This window comes from Pipistrellus kuhlii, unplaced genomic scaffold, assembly GCF_014108245.1.
Source record: "Pipistrellus kuhlii isolate mPipKuh1 unplaced genomic scaffold, mPipKuh1.p scaffold_m20_p_37, whole genome shotgun sequence".
Taxonomy (NCBI): Eukaryota; Metazoa; Chordata; class Mammalia; order Chiroptera; family Vespertilionidae; genus Pipistrellus; species Pipistrellus kuhlii.
The window spans coordinates 3,256,773-3,277,450 of NW_023425537.1; the positions used below are offsets into that span (position 1 = coordinate 3,256,773).

The 20,678-nt window shown below is 56.7% G+C and overlaps 2 protein-coding genes across 2 annotated transcripts; both read left to right on the forward strand.

The window, feature by feature from the left end:
- Positions 1 to 5,278: 5,278 nt before the first annotated feature.
- Positions 5,279 to 9,023, forward strand: KRT36 (keratin 36). The gene is made up of 7 exons (XM_036407747.2): positions 5,279 to 5,796; positions 6,461 to 6,543; positions 6,787 to 6,943; positions 7,472 to 7,633; positions 7,724 to 7,849; positions 8,029 to 8,249; positions 8,622 to 9,023. Exons 1-7 carry the CDS (start codon positions 5,344 to 5,346, stop codon positions 8,716 to 8,718), a joined length of 1,299 nt encoding a protein of 432 aa, XP_036263640.1. The 5' UTR covers positions 5,279 to 5,343; the 3' UTR covers positions 8,719 to 9,023.
- A 3,953-nt stretch (positions 9,024 to 12,976) lies between these two features.
- Positions 12,977 to 17,558, forward strand: KRT35 (keratin 35). The gene is made up of 7 exons (XM_036407740.2): positions 12,977 to 13,771; positions 14,551 to 14,633; positions 14,830 to 14,986; positions 15,281 to 15,442; positions 15,728 to 15,853; positions 16,581 to 16,801; positions 17,077 to 17,558. The coding sequence occupies exons 1-7, from the start codon at positions 13,328 to 13,330 to the stop codon at positions 17,222 to 17,224; spliced, it is 1,341 nt and encodes a 446-aa protein (XP_036263633.1). The 5' UTR covers positions 12,977 to 13,327; the 3' UTR covers positions 17,225 to 17,558.
- The last annotated feature ends 3,120 nt before the right edge of the window (positions 17,559 to 20,678 follow it).

Below are 20,678 nucleotides of genomic sequence, written 5' to 3' on the forward strand. Positions count from 1 at the left end.
GGAACCTGCCTGTGGGTCTCCCACAGACCACAGGCTCTCTTAGCACACCGGGGAGAGCAGGGGCAGCGCTGGGGTTGTCCATAAAAGCTGGGTGGGGGTAGAGGGGACGGAGTGGATCTGAGCAGGAGGCCCTGGACTTCCAGAGGGAGCTGCCAGCCAGCCGAGCCGCGCAGGAAGAGCTGGCCCGCGGGTGAGAAGGCCGAGCCTGGCGTGAGAAAACCGGGAGGTATGGCTTAAGACTGGGGTCAGGTGGCTCTCTGGGCCTCCTCCATGGCAAGAGCAGAACCCCGAAATCCCAGGCAATTGCCAAAAGCTTATTTGTGGGGGGGTTACCTTTGTATTTTGGGGGAGATGAGAGTTCCAGGGCAATCCTGGCCGGGCAAAGGGGGGAGTTTTGAGGCCCCAAGACCCAGTGGGGACTCAGGACCATGCACAGAGCCGCTTGTGGGCAGCTGGGTGCCAGGGAACCCCGTTGACCCTAAGGCCACGACAGAAACCCCTGCTCAGGGCCCTGGCCAACCTGTCAGCAGGCACTGGGCTCCGGGCTCTGTAGGGGAGGGCGGAAAGCCCTCCTTGCTCACCCAGTGGGTGCCTGCCCCATCCCGAGCTTGGTGAGGCCTGGCGACAGCAGGGTGGGCAGAGGTTCGGGGCACAGGCTGGGGGAGTGGGAAACGGAGCAGAGAGGGACTTGCCAGATCTTGCCGAGGAAGGCCTGAGTCACCCTGCTCCAGGCAGCTGCCATGGGGCGGATTGTCACTCCGTGGCCAGGACGACAGTGAGGACAGCGCTGACGTCTGAGTCGTGCTCGCTGGGCCTGTGAGGGAAAAACGCAGCCACTCCGAATAGGGCACAGAGAACAGAAAGATATTATTTTCCAAAGGAAGTCAGATACACCTGTCCCCAAGCCCAGCCAATCGCGGGACAGGCCCCCGGGGAGGAGGGAAGGAACAGCTGTGTCCTGTTTGGCCCAGGCGTTCAGGCGGGGATGCTTCCTTACCGAGGCCTGCCAGATAAAGTGCAGGCGCCCAGTTAAGTCGGAATGACAGACAGAGATTTTCTAATACAAGTATGTCCCAAACATGGCCTGCATGTGCATTTGAGAAATTCTGAGACCCTATCTTTGGCTGGTCTGTGAACAGCTCTGCGTTCGAGTCATAACTGAGTGAGACCTGTGTCCAGTTCTCTATATAAATTGCTAAACGAGTAGTTTAAAATGTCTTCGTTGGAGATTTATCCTCCCATAATGCTCCCTGCAGCTCTGTGTACCTGCCACTGCATGCCCGCACTAGACCTGCCATCAGCTGGCAGTAGCTTCGGCCCGAGCTTTCGATGTGCTTATTTGGCACAGAACAGAGTCACCCTGCTTTCCTGGGAGGGGCTGGAGTCGCGGGTGCTTCATCACTTGAGCACATTCTTGGTTACAAGGAAGAAGCAGGTGTGTGTGTGTGTGTGTGTGTGTGTGTGTGTGTGTGTGTGTATAATGAGATCGGTGTGGGTCTCCCCATTTCTGGGTGACTGCTGGGTAGGGTCTAAAGAGGTAAAGACATTGGCCCTGACCGGGTAGCTTGGTTGGTTGGTGCATCTTCCGGATACGTCTAGGTTGTGGGCTCTATCCCGGATCAGGGCACATAGAAGAATCAACCAATGAATGCATGAATGAGTGGAACAACTAGTCAACATTTCTCTCTCTCTCTCTCTCTCTTTCATTAAAAAAAAAAAAATTAAAAATAAAGGTGTTAAGACATGGGACCAGCATTCCTTAGCTGCCTGTTATGGTGGGAAATTCTGTAGGATCTGTGTGTGTGTGGGCATCAAAGGTGGAACAGGCAGCAGGTGACAACCAGGAGGCTGGAACCCAAGAGGCTGGAACCCAAGGCAGCAGGACACTGAGAGGCAGCCATGGGCTTTGAATGATCTGGTCCCCTCGGTGCCCAGCTGCAGGGGACTGGGCAACTCCGTGGCCCACCGTCCCTCTGATGCCCGTGGGGCTGTGGTGTGGCGGTGGCTGTCACGCTCTGACCACAGCTCAGAGCAGCAGGGAAAGGGGGAGGGGGGCTGCTCAGAGAGCCCATTTCCTCCGGGGCACGCCGGACGGGCTGTGCCTGCTGCCATCGCACTGGAGGGCTGGGCAGAAGGAGACTCAGGCTTGATCTCTCGGCTCTTTGCCCACAGAGAGCCTCGGCTTCCAGATGTAAACTCACTATGGATGGAGACCTCCTTTTACCAAAGACGGAGCCGCAAGCTCTGTGGCTGACTTTGAACTTGGTGGCCTTCCATGATGAGCTTAGGAAAAGGGGGAGGGGGGCTGCTCAGAGAGCCCATTTCCTCCGGGGCACGCCGTGGCCAGGCCGTTCTCTGTTCCTGCGGCACCATCTCCTCTCTCCCCCTGCCCCTGAATTGGCAGCCATGTGGGCAGAGAACCTGTCAGCTCGGTAGCCCTAAAACCAGCACTGCTCCTGCAAGGCGGAGTGGGGTGGAGGTTGGGGGTGGGAATGGCAGCTTTTGGAAGCTTCTAGACTCTCTAGAGTAAAGGTCAGAGGCCAGACAGAAAGTGGTGGCTGATGGGGACCCTTTAGCCCTGGACATAGCCCAGCCACCACCTCTCGGAGCAGCTATTTCCTGGCACAGCTGGGTCGGGCCTCCGAGTCAGTGCCCCATGGAACCGGGGGAGCGGTTTGTGAACTGGAAACAGTATTTGGGACTCAGACGGATGGGCTCTAAGAACAGTTTTGATCTCTTAAACCTGTGAAATGAGGTCCTATTTACCAACCCCGTGGCTCTGTGACCTCCATTCACCTCTTGGGAAAGCGGAGGCTCAGCCTGGCACGTAGCTGGGCCTGAGCTCTTGCTGAGCCCAGGACCGGGTTTGGCTATAAAGCCAGATGCACGGGCAGCCCTGGCTTACTGAACAGTGAGCAGGCGGGAGTTCCCCAGGGCTGGCTGGCCAGGCGAGGGAGGGTGTGCGGTCCTGGGGGTGAGCGGCCCCGTGAGTCCGGGCTCTCTCCTCCCATACAGGTGCAGCATCCGTTCCACATGGGCCTCCGCCATCCCATGAGGGCCCCGGCTTCTGGGCGCAGGAAACAGGAATTCTTCCCACGAGGCTCCCTCCTCACTTGGCTCCAAGATTGGCCTTGAAGTCCGCAACCTGGAGAAAGGCAGGGGCTGAGGGCGGCTGAGAGACCTTCTCTGGCAGCTGGTCACCTGCTCAGGAGGGGTGCGTGCTCTGCTCAGCCCAGGAGACCCTGCGGGGCGCTGGCCCACCACAGCCCTCCTGCAGCACGGCGGAGCGGGGGACGGCCAGGGCGGCGGACCCCCCTTACTCAGCTGTCCTGAGAGAGACCTAGAATCAGCCTCAGGTCTGGATTTCACAAAAAATGAGGGCATCCACTTCAGCCAGAGGCCCCAGCAGAGAAGAGCAGTGCCGGGGGCTTGGGAAAGGGTGCCTGGGGGACGAGCCTGTGTCACAAATTCGGGACATCGAGGCACGGGATGCATTGAGGACTTGCCTGAGAGGCCCCAGAGCCCACCGGACTCTGCCCCAGTCCGAGGAAACAAAGCAGGTGCTTATGGAAGGCCTGCACAGAGCCCAGTCCGGTCCTGACAGTCCAGTGGGTCTCAGCCAAAGGCGCTTGTGCCTCCCACAGGGACATTGACCACGTCTAGTTCAGTTGTCACAGCAACAGAGGGCCCTGCTCCTGCGCCATGTCCGTGGGTGCCAGGGATGCTGCTAACATTTTACAGTGCCCAGGGCGCCCCCGTGACCGAGAACTACAGAGTCTGAGATGCCAACAGCGCTGAGGCTGAGAAAGCCCGAGGCGCCCCGCCCTAGGCCCCGGGGCAGAGCGGGGGAGGTGGCCAGCTGGGAGGAACCGAGGCTGAGGCAGCGGGGCTCTGGAGGCTGGCTGCCCGCTCTCAGTCCCGGAAGGAGCCCCCCAGGTGCAAAATGGGGCACCTCGACAGGATGCCCACTGCTCTAGGTGAGGTGCTGTGCGCCGCAGCCAAGCCTCCTGAGTAATTCCAGAGAGAAGCTTGTAAAACGTTTAAGAGGAGGGTAAATTACAGCCCCAGAAGCACATAAACGCTCCCATAAACGCCAGCCTGGCACAGCAGGCCTGCGTGGGAAAGCCCGCGTGGGGAGGCAGGGGCCGCGTTTCCCTTCGCTCCCTAACCCTCAGCCTCTCCCTCTGCTCGCTTACCTACCCGGTGGCTCTTTGCTTCTCTTATCCCTTCCAGGTCCGGAGAGTCTGCATCGGCCATCCCTGGACCCAGCTCAGGGACTGGGGCTCAGCGCCGGCCACCTTGGGGTCTTGGGTCTACCCTCCTCGGAGGCCACAAAGGAAACTACCCTCCAAAGCAGCCCCCGTTTGCAGGCTCACTCCCATGATCCTTTGCTGGCCACAGCCATCAACAACCACCAAAGACAGTGCTCATGGCTTAACCAACATCTCCACGGCACCCGGTGGTTTTCAAAACACGTTCCCTTCTGACTTTTGATTGAGGCCAGGCTGGTGATCACTCGTGCCACGATGAAGGCACTGAGGAGGCCAGAGAGGGGGTGATGTGTTCAGCAGACTATCAGCAGAGCCAGGATTTGAACCCGGGCCTCCCGTCCCTGAATTCCAGGTGGTGGCACCTGACCTTGGTTGTGTGGGCCACAAGGACATGGGAGTTGGGGTCTGAGAGCCCTGGTGTCAGATACAGGCTCTTTCCTCAGAGCCTGTTTACCCTGAGCGGGTTTTTATTTACTTATTTTCTCACCATTCTGAGCCTCAGTTTCCACACTGGCAAAATGGAGACAATTTTGGCCACTTCCCAGGATTGTGGTGAGGTGGAAGTGAAATGACTCTAGGCAGACATATAACAGATGCTTTGTGAATTTTAGGTTTTGTTTTGTTTTTTTCTCCTTTTCCACCATCCCGGTGGCCCAGGCCTAAGTCAGGGGCAAGGAGTGATGGTGACAGATGGTCAGGCTGGGCTCCTCAGGGGAAGGCACGCAGACAGGGCAGCGACCAAATGCCATCCGCGAGGCCACTCCCGGTTTATGGGACCTGGTGCACAGTCTTTGAAGAGGCAATAAAATTCATGTTCTGCTCCGAAGTCACAGCAGCTGAGAGTCCTCACTTAGCCAACCCAATTGAACAATTTTTTTTTACAAGGCAGGGAATTCTGGACGGGCAGCAAAAAGTCACGTTCTAATGCGATCAGCTTTCTGGAAAAGGACTAGGCTTTCCCAAGAGTAACACGCCAACACCCCACAAAGAGGGTATATAACCGCCCCGGAGAGGCTGGGGGAACCCAGAACCCCAGCTTCCTTGCTCAGCTGCACCTGCCTCTGCTAGCATCATGGCCACCTGCTCCCCGATCTGCTCCTCTGGGTCCATCAAGGTCCTCTGCGGCCCAGGGGCCGGGCTCTCTCGGGTGCCCCCCGTCCGCTCCATGGGCTCCTGCAGGGTCTCCGGCCTCGCCAGTGCTGCGGGCTCGGCCTCCTCCTGCCGGCTGGGCCTCTCGGGCCTGGGGAGCTGCTTGCCGGGCTCCTGCCTGTCCTCCGGGTGCTTCCCCTCTGGCTTTACTGGGAGCGGGGTCTGGCTCTGCGAGGGCGCCTTCAACGGCAGCGAGAAGGAGACCATGCAGTTCCTGAATGACCGCCTGGCCAGCTACCTGGAGAAGGTGCGGCAGCTGGAGCGGGAGAACACGGAGCTGGAGACCAAGATCCGGGAGTGGTGCGAGTGCCAGATCCCGTACATCTGCCCCGACTACCAGTCCTACTTCAAGATCATCGAGGAGCTGCAGCAGAAGGTGACGGGGGCCTGGCCCCTCTCCTGCCCCGCAGCCCGGGCCCTGGAGGGGGTCTGCCTCATACCACGGGGCCACGGGTGGAACTGGAGCCCTTAGGGAACTCTCCCCTCACGGCAAGCTTTTCTCCTTGGGTTTCCTGGAGGGCCCAGAAGTCTCTGTTGCTTGTAACCCGTGGCCAGCCGTTCCTCCCTCCCCGTCTCACTGTCTCAGGGATAGGAAGGGCAACATCACACACCAACCCCCTCCAGGGCGCGGGCTCTGTGCCTGGCACGCTCCTCTCTGTGTCTTACTGGTTCCTCCTCGGGGAGAGATGGGCTTGCCTGGGCCCATTGAATAGAGGAGGAAGTTGAAGTTGAGCGGGTGGAGTGCCCATTTTCACCTTGCCTAAGATCACACAGCCTGCCAGCACTGGGTGCAGAGCCCGACTCCAGCTCGGCCTGGCTCTCTCCACGCCCCCTGGTGTGTCCCACTGTGCTTCTCTGGGGGCCGCCGATGCCAAGACTGACGGCCACTGACATCCCTCCTGGGACTGACCTCCCTTCAGATCTGGGCTCTCTGGAAGCTCTCTGACGGTGCTGGTGGTACTTAGAGGCCTGGCCTCTGTAAGTCGAGCTACCCACCCTGCTGGCCTCCTCCAGCTCACGGGGTGCTCCTTGCTCCCCAGATCCTGATGACCAAGGCCGAGAACACCAGGCTGCTCCTGCAGATTGACAACGCCAAGCTGGCTGCTGATGACTTCCGCACCAAGTGAGCGGGCCTGGCTGGGAGGGTTCTGTGCTGCTCCCCTGCCTGGGGGAGCGGGGAGGCAGGGGTGAGGCGGGAGGAGACTGCGCGAGGAAAACACAGCATGGGCTCCGGATCCCTTCCGGGTCAGGGGCAAGGAGCCCTGTGCTGCCGACCCCGACTCAGCCACCGCGGCCAGACAGCAGGCAGGGCCCTCCCCGGGCCTGGCTCCTGGGCCGCAGACCTGGCAGGGCTCTGTGTGTGCAGGTACGAGACGGAGCTGGGCCTGCGGCAGCTGGTGGAGTCGGACATGAACGGGCTGCGCAGGATCCTGGACGAGCTGACCCTGTGCAAGGCCGACCTGGAGGCCCAGCTGGAATCCCTGAAGGAGGAGCTGCTCTGTCTCAAGAAGAACCACGAGGAGGTGAGGCTGGTGCCATGAGACCTCCCCATGGTTCCCGCCCGGCGGGGGGGGGGGGGGTCTTGGGCATAACAATTGGGGCAACCACCACCGGAACTCCAGCTGGCATTGGCTCCTGGCTTACTGTGTGCCAGGAACTTTGCACTTCATTTCATCCTCACCGTAATCCCAGGAGGGATATGCTATTATATGCTCCATTCTACAGATGAGAACACTGAGGCCCAAAGAGGTTAAGTCTCTTGCCCAAGGTCACCCAGATCCCACACTCCTGCCCATAACATGGAAGCTCCAATGCCTGCTAACAGGCCTATTTGCCTGGTGCTTGCACCATCTCCCCTTTCTCTCCCAAGCCCTCTGAGGAGGTCGCTGCAGGCCCAGGAAGAGATGGGGGCTCAGAGAGGTTCAGTATCCCGTTTCATGTCACACAGCTGGCCACCAGGGCGGGAGGTTGGAATGCAGCTCAGCTGAACCCCACCCCCTGCACCCAGCATCCTTTCCATCCCCTTACGGCATCTTGCCGGCTCCCTGCAGGAAGTCAACGCACTCCGCTGCCAACTTGGGGACCGGCTGAATGTGGAGGTGGACGCCGCGCCCCCGGTGGATCTCAACAAGATCCTGGATGACATGAGGTGCCAGTATGAGGCGCTGGTGGAGAACAACCGCAGAGACGTGGAGGCCTGGTTCAACACGCAGGTGCAGCTCGGGGCAGCCCAGGGTCGCCTGCTCCTGGGCCGGGGTTACCCTGGACAGTAACTTCCCTACGCTGGGCCTCTTGTTTCCCAGACCGAGGAGCTGAACCAGCAGGTGGTGTCCAGCTCCGAGCAGCTGCAGTGCTGCCAGACAGAGATCATCGAGCTGAGGCGCACGGTCAACGCCCTGGAGATCGAGCTGCAGGCCCAGCACAGCATGGTGAGTGGCCCCTGTGGGGTGGCTTGTCGGCCCCTCGAGGCAGGCAGGGTCCCCGGCCCGCCAGCCTCGGCGCTTAGACGGCCATGGGGCGTGATCACAATGCCATGCAGAGTCCTGGGGCCGTGGGTGTCAAGGGTGGGATTCCCTCCCATTGACAGTTCTCCTCTTTCCCGCTGCAGCGGAACTCCCTGGAATGCACGCTGGAGGAGACGGAGGCCCGCTACAGCTCGCAGCTGGCCCAGATGCAGTGCCTGATCGGCAACGTGGAGGCCCAGCTGGCCGAGATCCGCTGCGACCTGGAGCGGCAGAACCAGGAGTACCAGGTGCTGCTGGACGTCAAGGCCCGGCTGGAGTCGGAGATCGCCACCTACCGCTGCCTGCTGGAGGGAGAGGACTGCAAGTGAGTGGCCAGGGTCCTGGGGAGTCAGGCCTGGGGGGTGGGGAGGGGCAGGGAGGGTGCATCTAGATCCACCCACAGGGCCTGGCTGGCAGCATCAGCCCAGGGAGTGGCTAGAGCACAGATGAAAGGGTCTGAGCCAAAGCGGCTGGAGAGAGATTCCTCCTTGCCCCCCACTTGGGTCATTCACGGGGGGACAAGCCACCCAAGCACTGTTTTGGCTGGGAGTTCCTAGTCTTCATCCCTGTAGCCCCTGGCACAGCCTGAGGCCGTTCATTTGTGTCACCCACGTGTTTCACTTGATCCCCTAAATCTGGTTAACGTGATGTCGGTGCCAAGTCCCGATGCCTGACCTGATACGATTCCATCTCCCAGGCTGCCCGCCCACCCGTGTGCCACCGAATGCAAGCCTGCTGGCAGAGCTCCCTACGTCTCAGGCATGTCCTGTGCCCCGACTCCCCAGTGCACCTAGATCCGCCCCAGCGCCGAGGAGATCCGAGACGGGAGAGTCATTTCCCCCAGGAGCACCAGCAGGCCTGCCCACCGTGCCCAGCTGCCCAGCCCCGAGGGCAGGTCCTGGCCCACAGGAGGGAGGCCACCCCTGCGGTTCCCGGCTCTCCACAATCTCCCTTCCCTAGAGGGGCTCCCAGCTCAGCAGGGTTTTTTCTACTGAAATACTTCTTATATTGTGCTTCTCTGTTTCACTGCTTTCATGCATGCAAAACTATGTTTCCTTGGAAATGTACCCAATAAAGTATGTTCTCTTGGCATAGCAAACACGGCTCTGTCTGCTCTCACGTGGTTAATTCTGGGGGTGTTTGGTCAGGGGTTGCACCGAAGGTGTGGATTCTGGTGTCCAATCTGTCTTCGCTGGTGCTGGGTGATAGGAAGTGACTGGGTGAATAAAAATATTGAGCAGCAGAAACCGGTCTGGCTCAATGGATGGAGCGTCAGCCTGTAGACTGAAGGGTCCTGGGTTCGATTCCGGTCAAGGGCATGTACCTTGGTTTTGGGCACATCTCCAGTGGGGGGTGTGCAAGAGGCAGCTGATCGATGTTTCTCTCATCAGTGTTTCTAACTTTCTATCCCTCTCCCTTCCTCTCTGTAAAAAAAAAAATAAAATAAAAAAAAATAAAATCAATAAAATATATTTTGGAAAAAAAAATAAAAATAATAAAAATATCGAGTAACGGGGATACCTCAGGCCCTGGTCCCTGAGCCCAGACACTGGCCCAATCAGGATGGGCACTGGCCACAACCCACAGGCTTGTCGGCCCTGCCTGTGGGTGCCCACCCGGGGAGGCCACAGGGGAGGCACAGGCTCCCGGGCCCGTCCTCCTCAGCAGTCCTACGGGATCTGGGGGTTACCTGGGGGTTCTCTCTCCCTTCCCTTTAGCTTCTCCCTGGCCTGGCACCCTTTTCCCTGCTCACTCACCTTAAGACCTGGCACAGGGACAGTTTAGGAGAGGGGGTTCCAGGACCAGCCAGAGAGAGGCAAATTCCAGACTGCCAGGCTGGGCCAGCCGCCCCCAGGAGGGGAGTTGGAGTGCCTTGGGGTATGAAGGTGGGAGGTGAACTCATGTCCACAATACTGGCTACAGAGCCCGTGTGTGTGTGTGTGTGTGTGTGTGTGTGTGTGGTGGAAACTTCACAATGTGGCAGTGTTCAAAGTGCCCCGGATTCTGCTGGCTGAGCCGTGCCCATCTGAGCATGGAGCCTAACCATGCCAGGACTTGCTCCCCTCTGACTGAGGGGCCTGGCCTGGGAGAAGTCTGAGACCCACACGCCTGCTTTGTCTCCAGCCTTGTTCCCTTTTTATGCACTCTCTACAGTCTGCAGAGGGCATTCACAGCCTCCTGCCATACACCCAGACAGCCCTGGGTGTCATAGGCGCTTTATTTAGGTAGCCTTGTCTAGTGTTTTATTAAATTATTTAGAGTCTGTGTTGATTAAGGAACCCCTTCTTACTCTTGCCCTCACATACACCTTCAACTGAGTTCCAGCTTAAATCACTAAGCAGTGTGCACATCAGAGCTCAACACTGTGGACTGGACATGGGCGCGGCAGTGAATTGGCTCACGGGCCTGTCTCTCTTTGGGCAGAATGGCTTTTGGCCCAGAGAACACTTTGTTCTCTGCCAGAGGGGCTGGTTCATCTGAGCAGGTGCTGCCCACCTCCACAGAGATGCCTAATCTTTTATCACTAAGTCTCGGTTTCCTCATCTGTAAGCATAAGGATGATAAGACTGACGTTGGAAGTACTGTATCTCTCTCAGTTCTCTACTCACTTTTCTCTCCTTCTTTCTTCATTTCCTCCTTTTCTAGGTTCCCTTCCTTTCAAAATCCTTTTTTACTTCCTTGCTTAGCACAATTCACCGTGGGCAAAGCATTCATTCATTGATTCTTTGATTGATTGATTGATTGATTGATTGATTCATTCATTCATTCATTCATGTATGTTGAGACATCTAGAAGCCCAGCACTGTGCTTGACACTATAGAGGTTTCAAAATAAGTACCAGGTCATTCCTTGTCCCCAAGAATGTACAGTCTCCCTGAGAAGATAGGGCTGAAACACAAGACAATTTGAGGATACCATCGAATGGAGGGCCAACAGGTCAACCACTAGTCACTGCCAGGAGTGTTCGGAGCTGGTAGAGTACAGCAGGGCTGGAGCAGGGGGCATGCTCCTGAAACATCCAAGCCTCAGTTTATTCATCTATTAAATGGGGATATTGGCGATGCCAATCTCATGGGATTGTTGTGAGGAGTGAATGAGAGAACGCCTGGAGAGAGCTCAGCCCAGAGCCTGGCAGGTGCTCAGTGCTCAGTGCTCAGTGCTCAGTGCTCAGTGAATGATGGCTGGTACCACTAGCTTATTATTACAAGGACCATGTGGGAGAAAGAAACCCCTTCCAGGGAGCACAGGTGTGGAGCCCTGCCTGGGAACCCATGGGAGCCTCAGGGCTGTATAAACAGCATGTGGCTTGCTGGCCTCCACTGCTGGAGCTTCTCCGGGCTCCTGGGTGGCTCCAGGAGGCTGCGGCTTAGCACGGCTTAGGTGGAGCCCTGTCCTCACCTGGGTGGGAAGCACAGACACGCAAGCAGGTGCAGCCAGGTTCTCAGCTCAGGTGTGTCCTTGCACTGGGGCATGGATTTCCAGGGAGGGAGAGGCTGAGGCAGCCAATGGGGGTGCTGGGCTAGCGCTGGGTGGGTGCCGGTCACACCAGGCCCCTGGGTGTGGGAAGGGCGTGGTGACTCATGGAAGCTCTGTATCTGAGGGCCCAGAATACTTGCACCTGGCCCGTGGGATGATGGCCTGTGTGCTCAGGGACCGTCCGCACTCCCTAGTGACAGCTGTGCTATTGAGGTGAGACTTCAACAAGACTCCACTAGTGTGGGGACCAGCAGTCAGCAGCTTCCCTTGCTGAGCATGAACTTTGAGCAGGTGCTGTTCCAGAAGCTTCACACTTACGTTATCCTCAGAGCAGCCCTAGGAAGCAGGTCTATCTTCCTCCCGGCCTACAGAGGAGGAAATAGAGAGAGGAAAGAGTTGGCACGTGGCAGGGTTGGGATTCGAACCCCCAGAGTTCACAGGGAGCCACGATGCTGAGCTGCATCTCCTGGGACACCAGGGGCTGTGGGCCATCCTCTTGTGGAGTCCACCCCATTCTGTCCTTTCCTTTCTCCAGAGCCCGGCCACAGGAGGCGATCCAGGACCGGATTTCGGAGCTGCAGTGGAGGCTGGTAGTGTGGTGGAGAGGGCCAGGCCAGACTTGGGTTGGCATCTGGGTTCTGCCTGTCAGGAGTGGGTGCCACTGGCAAGCTTCCATCGCCCCTGGGTCCTGGTTTTCTCAGCTTGGAGAGGGGGTAACAAGCTCGGCTCAGAGGGCACCATGAGGATTTGTGGATAACCAACACAGGAAAGCACCGAGTGCCCTGCTGGGAAGGCTGCTGGTGCTCAGCCCACGGCCGTTCTCCTGATGGGACCCCGAGAAGAGTAAGCAGGACCCAGACCACTGGGCAGAACAGAAGGCAAGTCCCATCTGCCTCCCTGACGAGGCCCCTCCGCAGCAACACCTGCCCTCTTGCTCAGCTCCCAGGCCCTCTTCCAGGCCCCACTTGCCCGGCAGACTGGATTTTCTGGGCAGATAACCCACCCTTGCCCAGCTTCCTGGGCATCCACCCACCACTCCTGTAGCAGAGATCAATGCCGAAGGCCAGGCGTTCCGAGCCTTCGGAGGAGGCCTGGGAGGCAGGACCACGCCGCCTGGCCCCACAACCAGACAGGTAGACTTCTCTATTTTTCAATCAGGGCCTGAAGGACACCTTTCTTATGTGGGGCAGGCGCCCAGTTAGCCAACCTGTAGTCATCTTGGCTGGAGCGGAGGCTGCACAGCCAGAACGGACTGGGGGGAGTGGGGATGTGGTCATCCAGGCTCTGCTGTGTCCAGGGTGACCACCTAAACCCTTTTGACCAGGATGCAGGGGTTCCCTGCATCGGAGATTTTCAGCACTAAAACCAGAACCATCCCGGGGAAACAGCCATTGTTGGCTCCCGTAGTCCTGCTTCCTGAGCTGTTCTAGAGTCTTCTGTGTCTTGCTTGGGCTTGAGGCCAGGCCTTCTGGCAACGACCAGACTTGCCTTTCCAACGCCCAGAGGCCTCCCGGGCTCCCCTGGCCCATAAAAGAAGACAAAGCCAGAGAAAGTCAAGGCCAGGGCCGGACTCCCACACCTCTTACCCAGGAGGCTGAGGTCTGGGCTCTGATGACAGGCCCCTTTGAAGAACTGAGGGAGACCGGGTCTTGCCAGCAGCGCGGGGCGGTGGGGATGAGTCTCAACGTAGCCGCCCGTCCAACGGGGCTCCTTTTTTACGAGGCCGAGCCATGTTCACAGGAAGCTAAAGAGCAGTTAATGAGGGGTTCTGGTAGAAAGTGGTATTGACTTTACGAGGAGAAGACACTTTGTAAAGACCAACGCCCATGGGGGCTGAGATATAAATCCGGGGCGAGGAGCTGCTGCGTCTCTGCATCGGGGTGTCCAGCCTTGAAGCTCTGTCACTTGCATCCTGGTGCAGAGGCCATGGCTTCCAAATGCCTCAAGCCCGGCTTCTCCTCGGGGTCTCTCAAGGGCCCGCCCCGCGTGTCCGCCATGTACTCCAGCAGCTCCTGCAAGCTCCCGAGCCTGTCCCGCGGGGCCCGGAGCTTCTCCGCCTGCTCCGCCGGGCCGGGCCGGGGCAGCTGCAGGGCGGCCAGCTGCCTCCCGGCGCTCTGCCTCCCGTCCGGGGCCGCCAGCTACAGCATGGGCGGGAGCTGGTTCGGGGAGGGCGTCCTCACGGGCAGCGAGAAGGAGACCATGCAGTTCCTCAACGACCGCCTGGCCAGCTACCTGGAGAAGGTGCGGCAGCTGGAGCGGGAGAACGCCAGCCTGGAGGGCCGCATCCGCGAGTGGTGCGAGCAGCAGGTGCCCTACCTGTGCCCCGACTACCAGTCCCACTTCCGGACCATCGAGGAGCTGCAGAAGAAGGTGAGGGGCTTAGAGCGGCGTTGACGGCTCAGGAGGCTGGTGCCACCAGCACTGGACTGGAAGCCAGAACATCTGTGGTGGCGGCCCAGTGCCTCTGGGGCACTTCGGAGGTCACAGAGCATGTCCACATGGTGGCCTCACTTGCTCCTCCCTGGAATCTATCACCAGCCCATTTAACAGATGAGAACACTGAGGCTCAGGCTGGTTAAGTGACTTATTCTAAGTGGTCCTGCTGGCAGTTAGTGGAGCCAGAGTCTGAACATGACTCTATGGACTAATTGGTTGTATGACTTTTAACACCATAACCCAACTCTCCTCCTCCTCCCCCTCCTTCTCCTCTTTAATGTAAGGGGATTGAATTTGGTGTGCTGGTACAGGGCAGGGTTCCTATAACTGATTCAGGAAAGAAAAGGCCTGTCAGAAGTTTCCTTCTTGCCCAGCTCACATCCCCTGAACATCAGCTGGCTTCTGAGAAGGATCCCTGTAGCCTGGGCGATAGAGAGAGAAGAGGAAGCCACCATGTGGGTCTTTCCTGCAGCATCTCCACGCTGCCCCTCTATTCCGGGTGACAGGTCGCAGATGACTGCATCGGAAGGGGCCCTAGCAGTTTCCTGCCCTGAGCAGGCCCACAAGCCTTCATGGAGCCTCAGCTGCCAGGAGTCCAGGGATGGGAGCTGCCCTTTCTCCAACAGCAGCTCATGCCAGCTTTGGGGTGCTCCGGCCATCAGAATGTCCTTTCTTTTACTGAAGTAACTCTTCCTTCTCCCCCCGCCCTCCAGAGCCTGTGCACCAAGGCAGAGAACGCCCGGTTGGTGGTGCAGATCGACAATGCCAAGCTGGCCGCTGATGATTTCAGGACCAAGTGAGTGTCCTGCTTGCCCCCTGGTTGAGGCGGGTGGGTGATACTGGACACTGGTGATGCCCAAACCCAGGGTTTTGGCTGCACTAAGTCACTGAGGTGTTAAGGTGGGCACACAGCACCAGGCCAGTCTGGGTGAAATGTGATTTGGACATAAAACAGAAATGCAGCTTCAGGTGCCCTGTTACATGCCTGCCAGGTATGAGATGGAGGTGTCCATGAGGCAGCTGGTGGAGTCGGACATGAACGGGCTGCGCAGGATCCTGGACGATCTGACCCTGTGCAAGGCCGACCTGGAGGCCCAGGTGGAGTCCCTGAAGGAGGAGCTGCTCTGCCTCAAGAAGAACCATGAGGAGGTAAGTATGGGGAGGGGAGCAGGGGAGCAGGGGAGCATGGGGAGAAGATGAGCATGGGGATCTGGTGAGCATGGGGAGCAGGTGAGCAAGGGCAGGAGGTGAGCATGGGGGAGTAGGTGAGCATGGGGAGAATGTGAGCATGGGGGAGCAGGTGAGCATAGGGGAGTAGGTGAGCATGGGAAGCAGGTGAGCATGGGAAGTAGCTGAGCACAGGGGAGCAGGTGCAGTGATGGGGAGGGTGATGGGGCAGCCAGTGGGAAAGTTAGTGCTGACCTTCCTTGGTCTATGCCACAGGAAGTAAACTCACTGCGCTGCCAGCTTGGTGACCGGCTCAATGTTGAGGTGGACGCTGCCCCGCCTGTGGACCTGAATCGTGTTCTGGATGAGATGAGGTGCCAGTACGAGACCCTGGTGGAGAATAACCGCCGGGATGCTGAAGACTGGTTCAACACCCAGGTACGTCCTGGAAGCAGTCAGCCACAGAGACACACCGTGGATCACACAGGAGTGACCTGGGGGCTCCCCACAAGAGCCCCGAGTTTGAGTCCCAGCTCTGCTTTGACCTCCGCATGCACCTTGGGCAGGTGGCTGTGGTCTGAGCAACCATGTCATCTGAAATGAATAGTTTGGACTGGGTAATCTGGAAGATCCTTCTCAGCTCATGATTCTCAGTGGCCTCTGAGGACCTCAGGAGCTGTGTCCCCAGTGATCCTGACCAGGTCCTGGGTGTGTATGTTTCAGACCGAGGAGCTGAACCAGCAAGTGGTGTCCAGCTCGGAGCAGCTTCAGACCTGCCAGGCGGAGATCATCGAGCTGAGGCGCACGGTCAACTCCCTGGAGATCGAGCTGCAGGCCCAGCAGAGCATGGTGAGGTCCTGAGGCTGCTGGGGACCAAGCCTACCTGCCCGTGAGCCCCCTGATTTCCATGCTCTGACCACACAGGCTCATGGTCAAGTTCTTAAGCATCAGGGATTTTCTGTGCAGAGAAGAGGGAACGAGAGCCCAGGCCCCATTCACAAATGCCCCAGTGGTTCAAGAGGAGGCTGTGGCAACCGACATGTCCAGGCAGTTCCTGTATTTGTGGAAGCAGATTCTTTCTGAGTAATTATCTGTTACTCAGAGATATCCTTTTTTTATTTGTTTGTTTTTCTTGTTAATCCTCACGTGAGATTATTTTCCCATTGATTTTTAAGGAGAGTGAGAGAGAGGGAAAGACAGAGAGAAATATCGCGATGTGAGAGAAACACATCAATTGGTTGCCTCCTACATGGGCCCTGAAACCGAGGTGAAGCCTGAAACCGAGGTCCATACCCTTGACCGGAATCAAACCTGGGACCCTTTGGTCCACAGGCTAACACTATCAACTGAGCCAAACCAACGAGGGCCAGAGATATCATTTTAGACCAAGTTGTCTAGAGGGGCTAATTGGCTCATCTCAAGGGAGATGTCTGGTTGTGGTTCATCCAGGCTCCAAGTGATTCTCTGGGCTTCTGTTCTTGGATTCCGATGCCTCAGTGAGACACAGATGGATTAGGTGCATCTTCTTTGCTCCTCCTCTAACCTTCCTCCTCCCTACACAACCTTGTCCTCACAGAGAGATGCTTTGGAATCCACCCTGGAAGAGACGGAGACCCGCTACAGCTCGCAGCTGGCCCAGATGCAGTGCATGATCACCAACGTGGAGGCCCAGCTGGCCGAGATCAGGGGAGACCTGGAGCGGCAGAACCAGGAGTACCAGGTGCTGCTGGACGTCCGGGCCCGGCTGGAGGGTGAGATCAGCACGTACCGGGGCCTGCTGGAGAGCGAGGACTGCAAGTGAGTACCACTGCGCTCTCATCTTCTGAACACAGTCCGCACAGTTCTGGAGAGACAGCACGGTGCCTGGGAAGAGCCCAGCCAGGAGCCCCGGGTTTCCTTCTGGTCTTGTTACAAATTCATCACATGACCCGGGCGAATCTCTTTTCTCCCCTTGCCTCTGTTCCCCTTTTGGCAAAAATAATGGGGCAGGTCTAGGTGATTTTTAGGTTACTCTGGGTAATGGAAAACAGCAATTGGAAATCATACTAATCTGGTGTTCTTCTTTCTCCTAGGCTGCCTTGTAACCCGTGTGCTCCGGAACCCTCGCCCTCCAAGTCATGCCTCCCCTGTCTTCCCGTGGCCTCCTGTGGTCCTGGCGCAGCCCGCACGACCTGCAGCCCCCGCCCCATTTGTGTGCCCTGCCCAGGAGGCCGGTTCTGAGGGTGCCTAGGCCCAGAAAGCCAAGGCCACTGTCTCTAGGACTAGTTGGCCTCTAGTTAACCCTAACCCTAGCGCCCCAATCCCTTCTCATGCAGAGCCCAGGGCCTCACCACAAATATATGCCATGAAGTTTCTCAGAGCCTGCCACGAAGGCTGGCCGCCCTCAAAGGCCTCAACTCCTCGTCATTTCAATGGGTGCCAGGGTCTTTGTGCTCAGACCCTCTTGGGTCAGCATTTCCTTCTGGGCGCTGTTCCAGTGGGATCTGAAATGCAACAAAGGGATTCAGAACAATAAAGTGCATTTGCTCTGGCTCCCGATGCCTAAGTAGCACCAGTCCAGCTTGTTGGTTTGTGTCTCTGCTGTGTGAATGGGGTGACTCTTGGGCAGATGAATGGGGGATGCTTGGCCATGATGCTGGGGATGGCAGGGTCCCTGTGCTCCTTTTTGGGGTGGGTAGAGGTCTACAGTGGTGCTTATTGTTCAGCGTTCCTGATGAAGACCTTTCTCCAAGAGTCCAGAGCGGTGGCAGATGTCACCAGACCTTCCTCCCTACTATTCAGTATACATGATCACCCTGGGAGCTCAGAGGAGGAGAATAAAACTGGGGCCAGTGCAATGGAAAGCATCTCAGGCCACTTCATTAGCTCATGTCTGTGGTCCTCCTAAGAGCAGCCGTATGAAGTCCTACACCAGGGTACTTCCAGGAGCGTGCTTCAATCAACCCCCTCTTCCACTGCAGCCTTTTTACACAGCCCCCCACCCCACTTCAACAAGCCCCCTGAAAACCCACCCTCCATCCAAAGCACGAGATCCGAGAGTGAGACAGCCACCGTGACTTCCACCCATAATTCAGAGATTCTAGCCCTTTAAGAAGCTCATCACCATCTTGTGTGCCCTTGACATCTGATAAGGCCAACCATGGGCACCAAAGCATTTCAACAGGAAAGTAGGAGCTCCCAGCATTTTGGCCCAAAAGCTCTCAGTTGGGCCCAGAATGTCCTCTCCCAACAGACCAGGCAGGCTCCAAGTTCCATCAATGCCAATGGGAAGTGGAGAAAGATGAAGGCAAGCTTTCTGAGATGGAAAGGAAGGGGGGTGGGCCCCAGATGGCCATGTGCTCTTTATAAGGTGCCAAGAGCACATGCTGAAGAGTTTCAGTGATGGTAAGAGAGTTAGAGCAACACTCAAGGTAGAAAACAGATTGGGGAAAATGCTGACTAAGGTAATGCTGAGGACCCCTCCCCGCCACACACACCTCTTTTAAGGATGCGGAGCGTAGTTCACCCTGATTCAATTTTAGAATCCTCCCCTTTCCAATCTCCTGGAAAGGTGGGTCTGGGGCTTCAGTTCTCCAGCCCCCTCACTCCTGGCATTCTGCACCCCCTCAGCTCTGGGCTTCTTGGAACCCCTTGGCTGGTTTGGCTGAGGCTTAGCCATCCAAACAGGATGAATGTCTCAGGATCACTCAGTTCGTTCAACAAACCCTTTCTGAGCACCTTCCTGGGTCAGGTGGTGTGTTAGGTACCAAAGACAGGAGTAACAGGACATCAGAGGGAGGCCTTGAGATGGGACAGGAAGGATCCCACTCTCTGTCTCTTTTCCTTCCTAATTCATCAGTAGGAGGAGGCCAGTGACAGAGGGCCATGGTGTAGAATTGCCAGAAGCTAATTCTAGCATGTCCGCAGGGCTGAATAATCTGGAATGGCTGAGGGCATTTTCCCAAACCTGAAAAGGAAGCTTGCTGCCAGACAGCTGAGGGCATTTCAATCTACATGTTACTGCCTCCTGCTGGCCAAACACCTCCTGCTGGCAGTTCCCCCAATCCAACAATGCCTCTGTATTGGCCTTTGATGTGTATATCTACCTTGCCTTAGGACAATTTGTGTTAATAAAGAGCAAGGGGTCCTGAAACAGGGAGGTTTCTTTAGCTAAGTCTCCTCTGACTCCCCAAAATGCCTTCCAAAATTATGTTTTGCCTCTGGATTTTTTTTATTGATTTACCACAGCCCTTCTCCAGATTCCTGAACCCTTCTAGCTGCTGGATAAGACCCCTGGTAAGAATGATGAATGTGGGCTCCAAACACAAGCCAGACTAACTTGAGTTCAAATCCCAGCCCCACTTACTGCCTGTGGGAGCTTTCGCAGGTGTAGGTCTCAGTTTCATCATTAGTAAAAGAGAACATGACATTGACTGTGCAGGAAGGTCCCTAATGCTAGCATTTGAAAACTGGCTAGTAATTATTGTGGACTCTATTCCAGCTGGATGCCCGGGTTGCTTTGAATGTGGGCACCCACCTTTTTCCTGCCCATGGTTTCACTTCTGAGGTTTCCTCCCAAGCAGCAATGCCCAGGGCAAACCAGGCCAGCCAAAATGGGTAAGTAGGGAGATGACTTATTAGCCACTCAGAGCAAAGTTAGTGGGAGAATCCATAGTCAGGAAGTGATACACGCACCCTCCCTCGACCACATAGCTCAGGTTAACTGTTTCACACAACCCACACTCTTACTTCATTCTTTGTGGTACAAGCCTCTTCCAAAACTACCCTAACTCCCTCCAAGATGGATCGCACCAGATCCTGTGCTGCCCTGTGCAGAAAGCATTACTGTCTACTTTATTAGCTTGTGATTTTCCATTGTAAAGCTGTTTCCACTTGGCCAGAGGTCCTCAGCTTTGGCCAAGGCTGATGCTTTTAAAACACATGAATGCCAGGTCTGAAATCCTGAAGTCCTGATGTCGTCGGTCTGGAACAGGCCTGGTGTTGGGGTTTATGAAAGCTCTGCACGTGATTCCAGTGGGCAGCCAGTGGGAGCCCTGCTGGCAAGGCCCCTGGGAGTTCAGAGGCTCAGGATGCCTCTGATGCCGACCTTAGTGCTGTCTGATCCCCATGGTGTACTTAAAAAAAAAAAATTATTGACCTCAGAGAGGAAGGGGGAGAGGGAGAGAGAGATAAGAACATCAATGATGAGAGAGAATCATTGTTAGGCTGCCTCTTGCACACCCCACACTGGGAATTGAGTGCCCCGACCTGGAATCAAACTGTTACCTTCTGGTTCATAGGTTGACGCTCAACCACTGAGCCACGTGGCTGGGCTAACCTAACCTTTTCCATTTTCATGAGGAAACAGAGGCCCAGAGAGGTAAAGTGACTTTCCCAAGATCACACAGCAAATTAGAAGGTAATAATCTCTATCTTGACTTTTCTTAGGCAATGGATTCTGGGAATAGAGCTAGGTGGGGTTTTCTCTCCCCTGCCTCTTCACCAATACTTCTAGAAATTTGTGAAAAACAAGGCAAGTGCTTATACTCCAATATTAGGTTGAGAAGATGAAGAAAGAAGACGTGGCTATATCACACACACACATTACACGTGACGTGTTTGAGCTGGCGGGTATTACCACGGGACTCCCCTGTTGCTTTCTTAAGGAATGTCCAAGGCTCCTAGGATTGGAGAT

Coding starts and splice junctions, on each gene's coding strand:
- KRT36 (XM_036407747.2), top strand. CDS start 5,344: ATGGCCACCTGCTCCCCGATCTGCTCCTCTGGGTCCATCAAGGTCCTC. Junction 5,797..6,460: donor TCGAGGAGCTGCAGCAGAAG/GTGACGGGGGCC, acceptor CTTGCTCCCCAG/ATCCTGATGACCAAGGCCGA. Junction 6,544..6,786: donor GCTGATGACTTCCGCACCAA/GTGAGCGGGCCT, acceptor CTGTGTGTGCAG/GTACGAGACGGAGCTGGGCC.
- KRT35 (XM_036407740.2), top strand. CDS start 13,328: ATGGCTTCCAAATGCCTCAAGCCCGGCTTCTCCTCGGGGTCTCTCAAG. Junction 14,634..14,829: donor GCTGATGATTTCAGGACCAA/GTGAGTGTCCTG, acceptor CATGCCTGCCAG/GTATGAGATGGAGGTGTCCA. Junction 14,987..15,280: donor TCAAGAAGAACCATGAGGAG/GTAAGTATGGGG, acceptor TCTATGCCACAG/GAAGTAAACTCACTGCGCTG.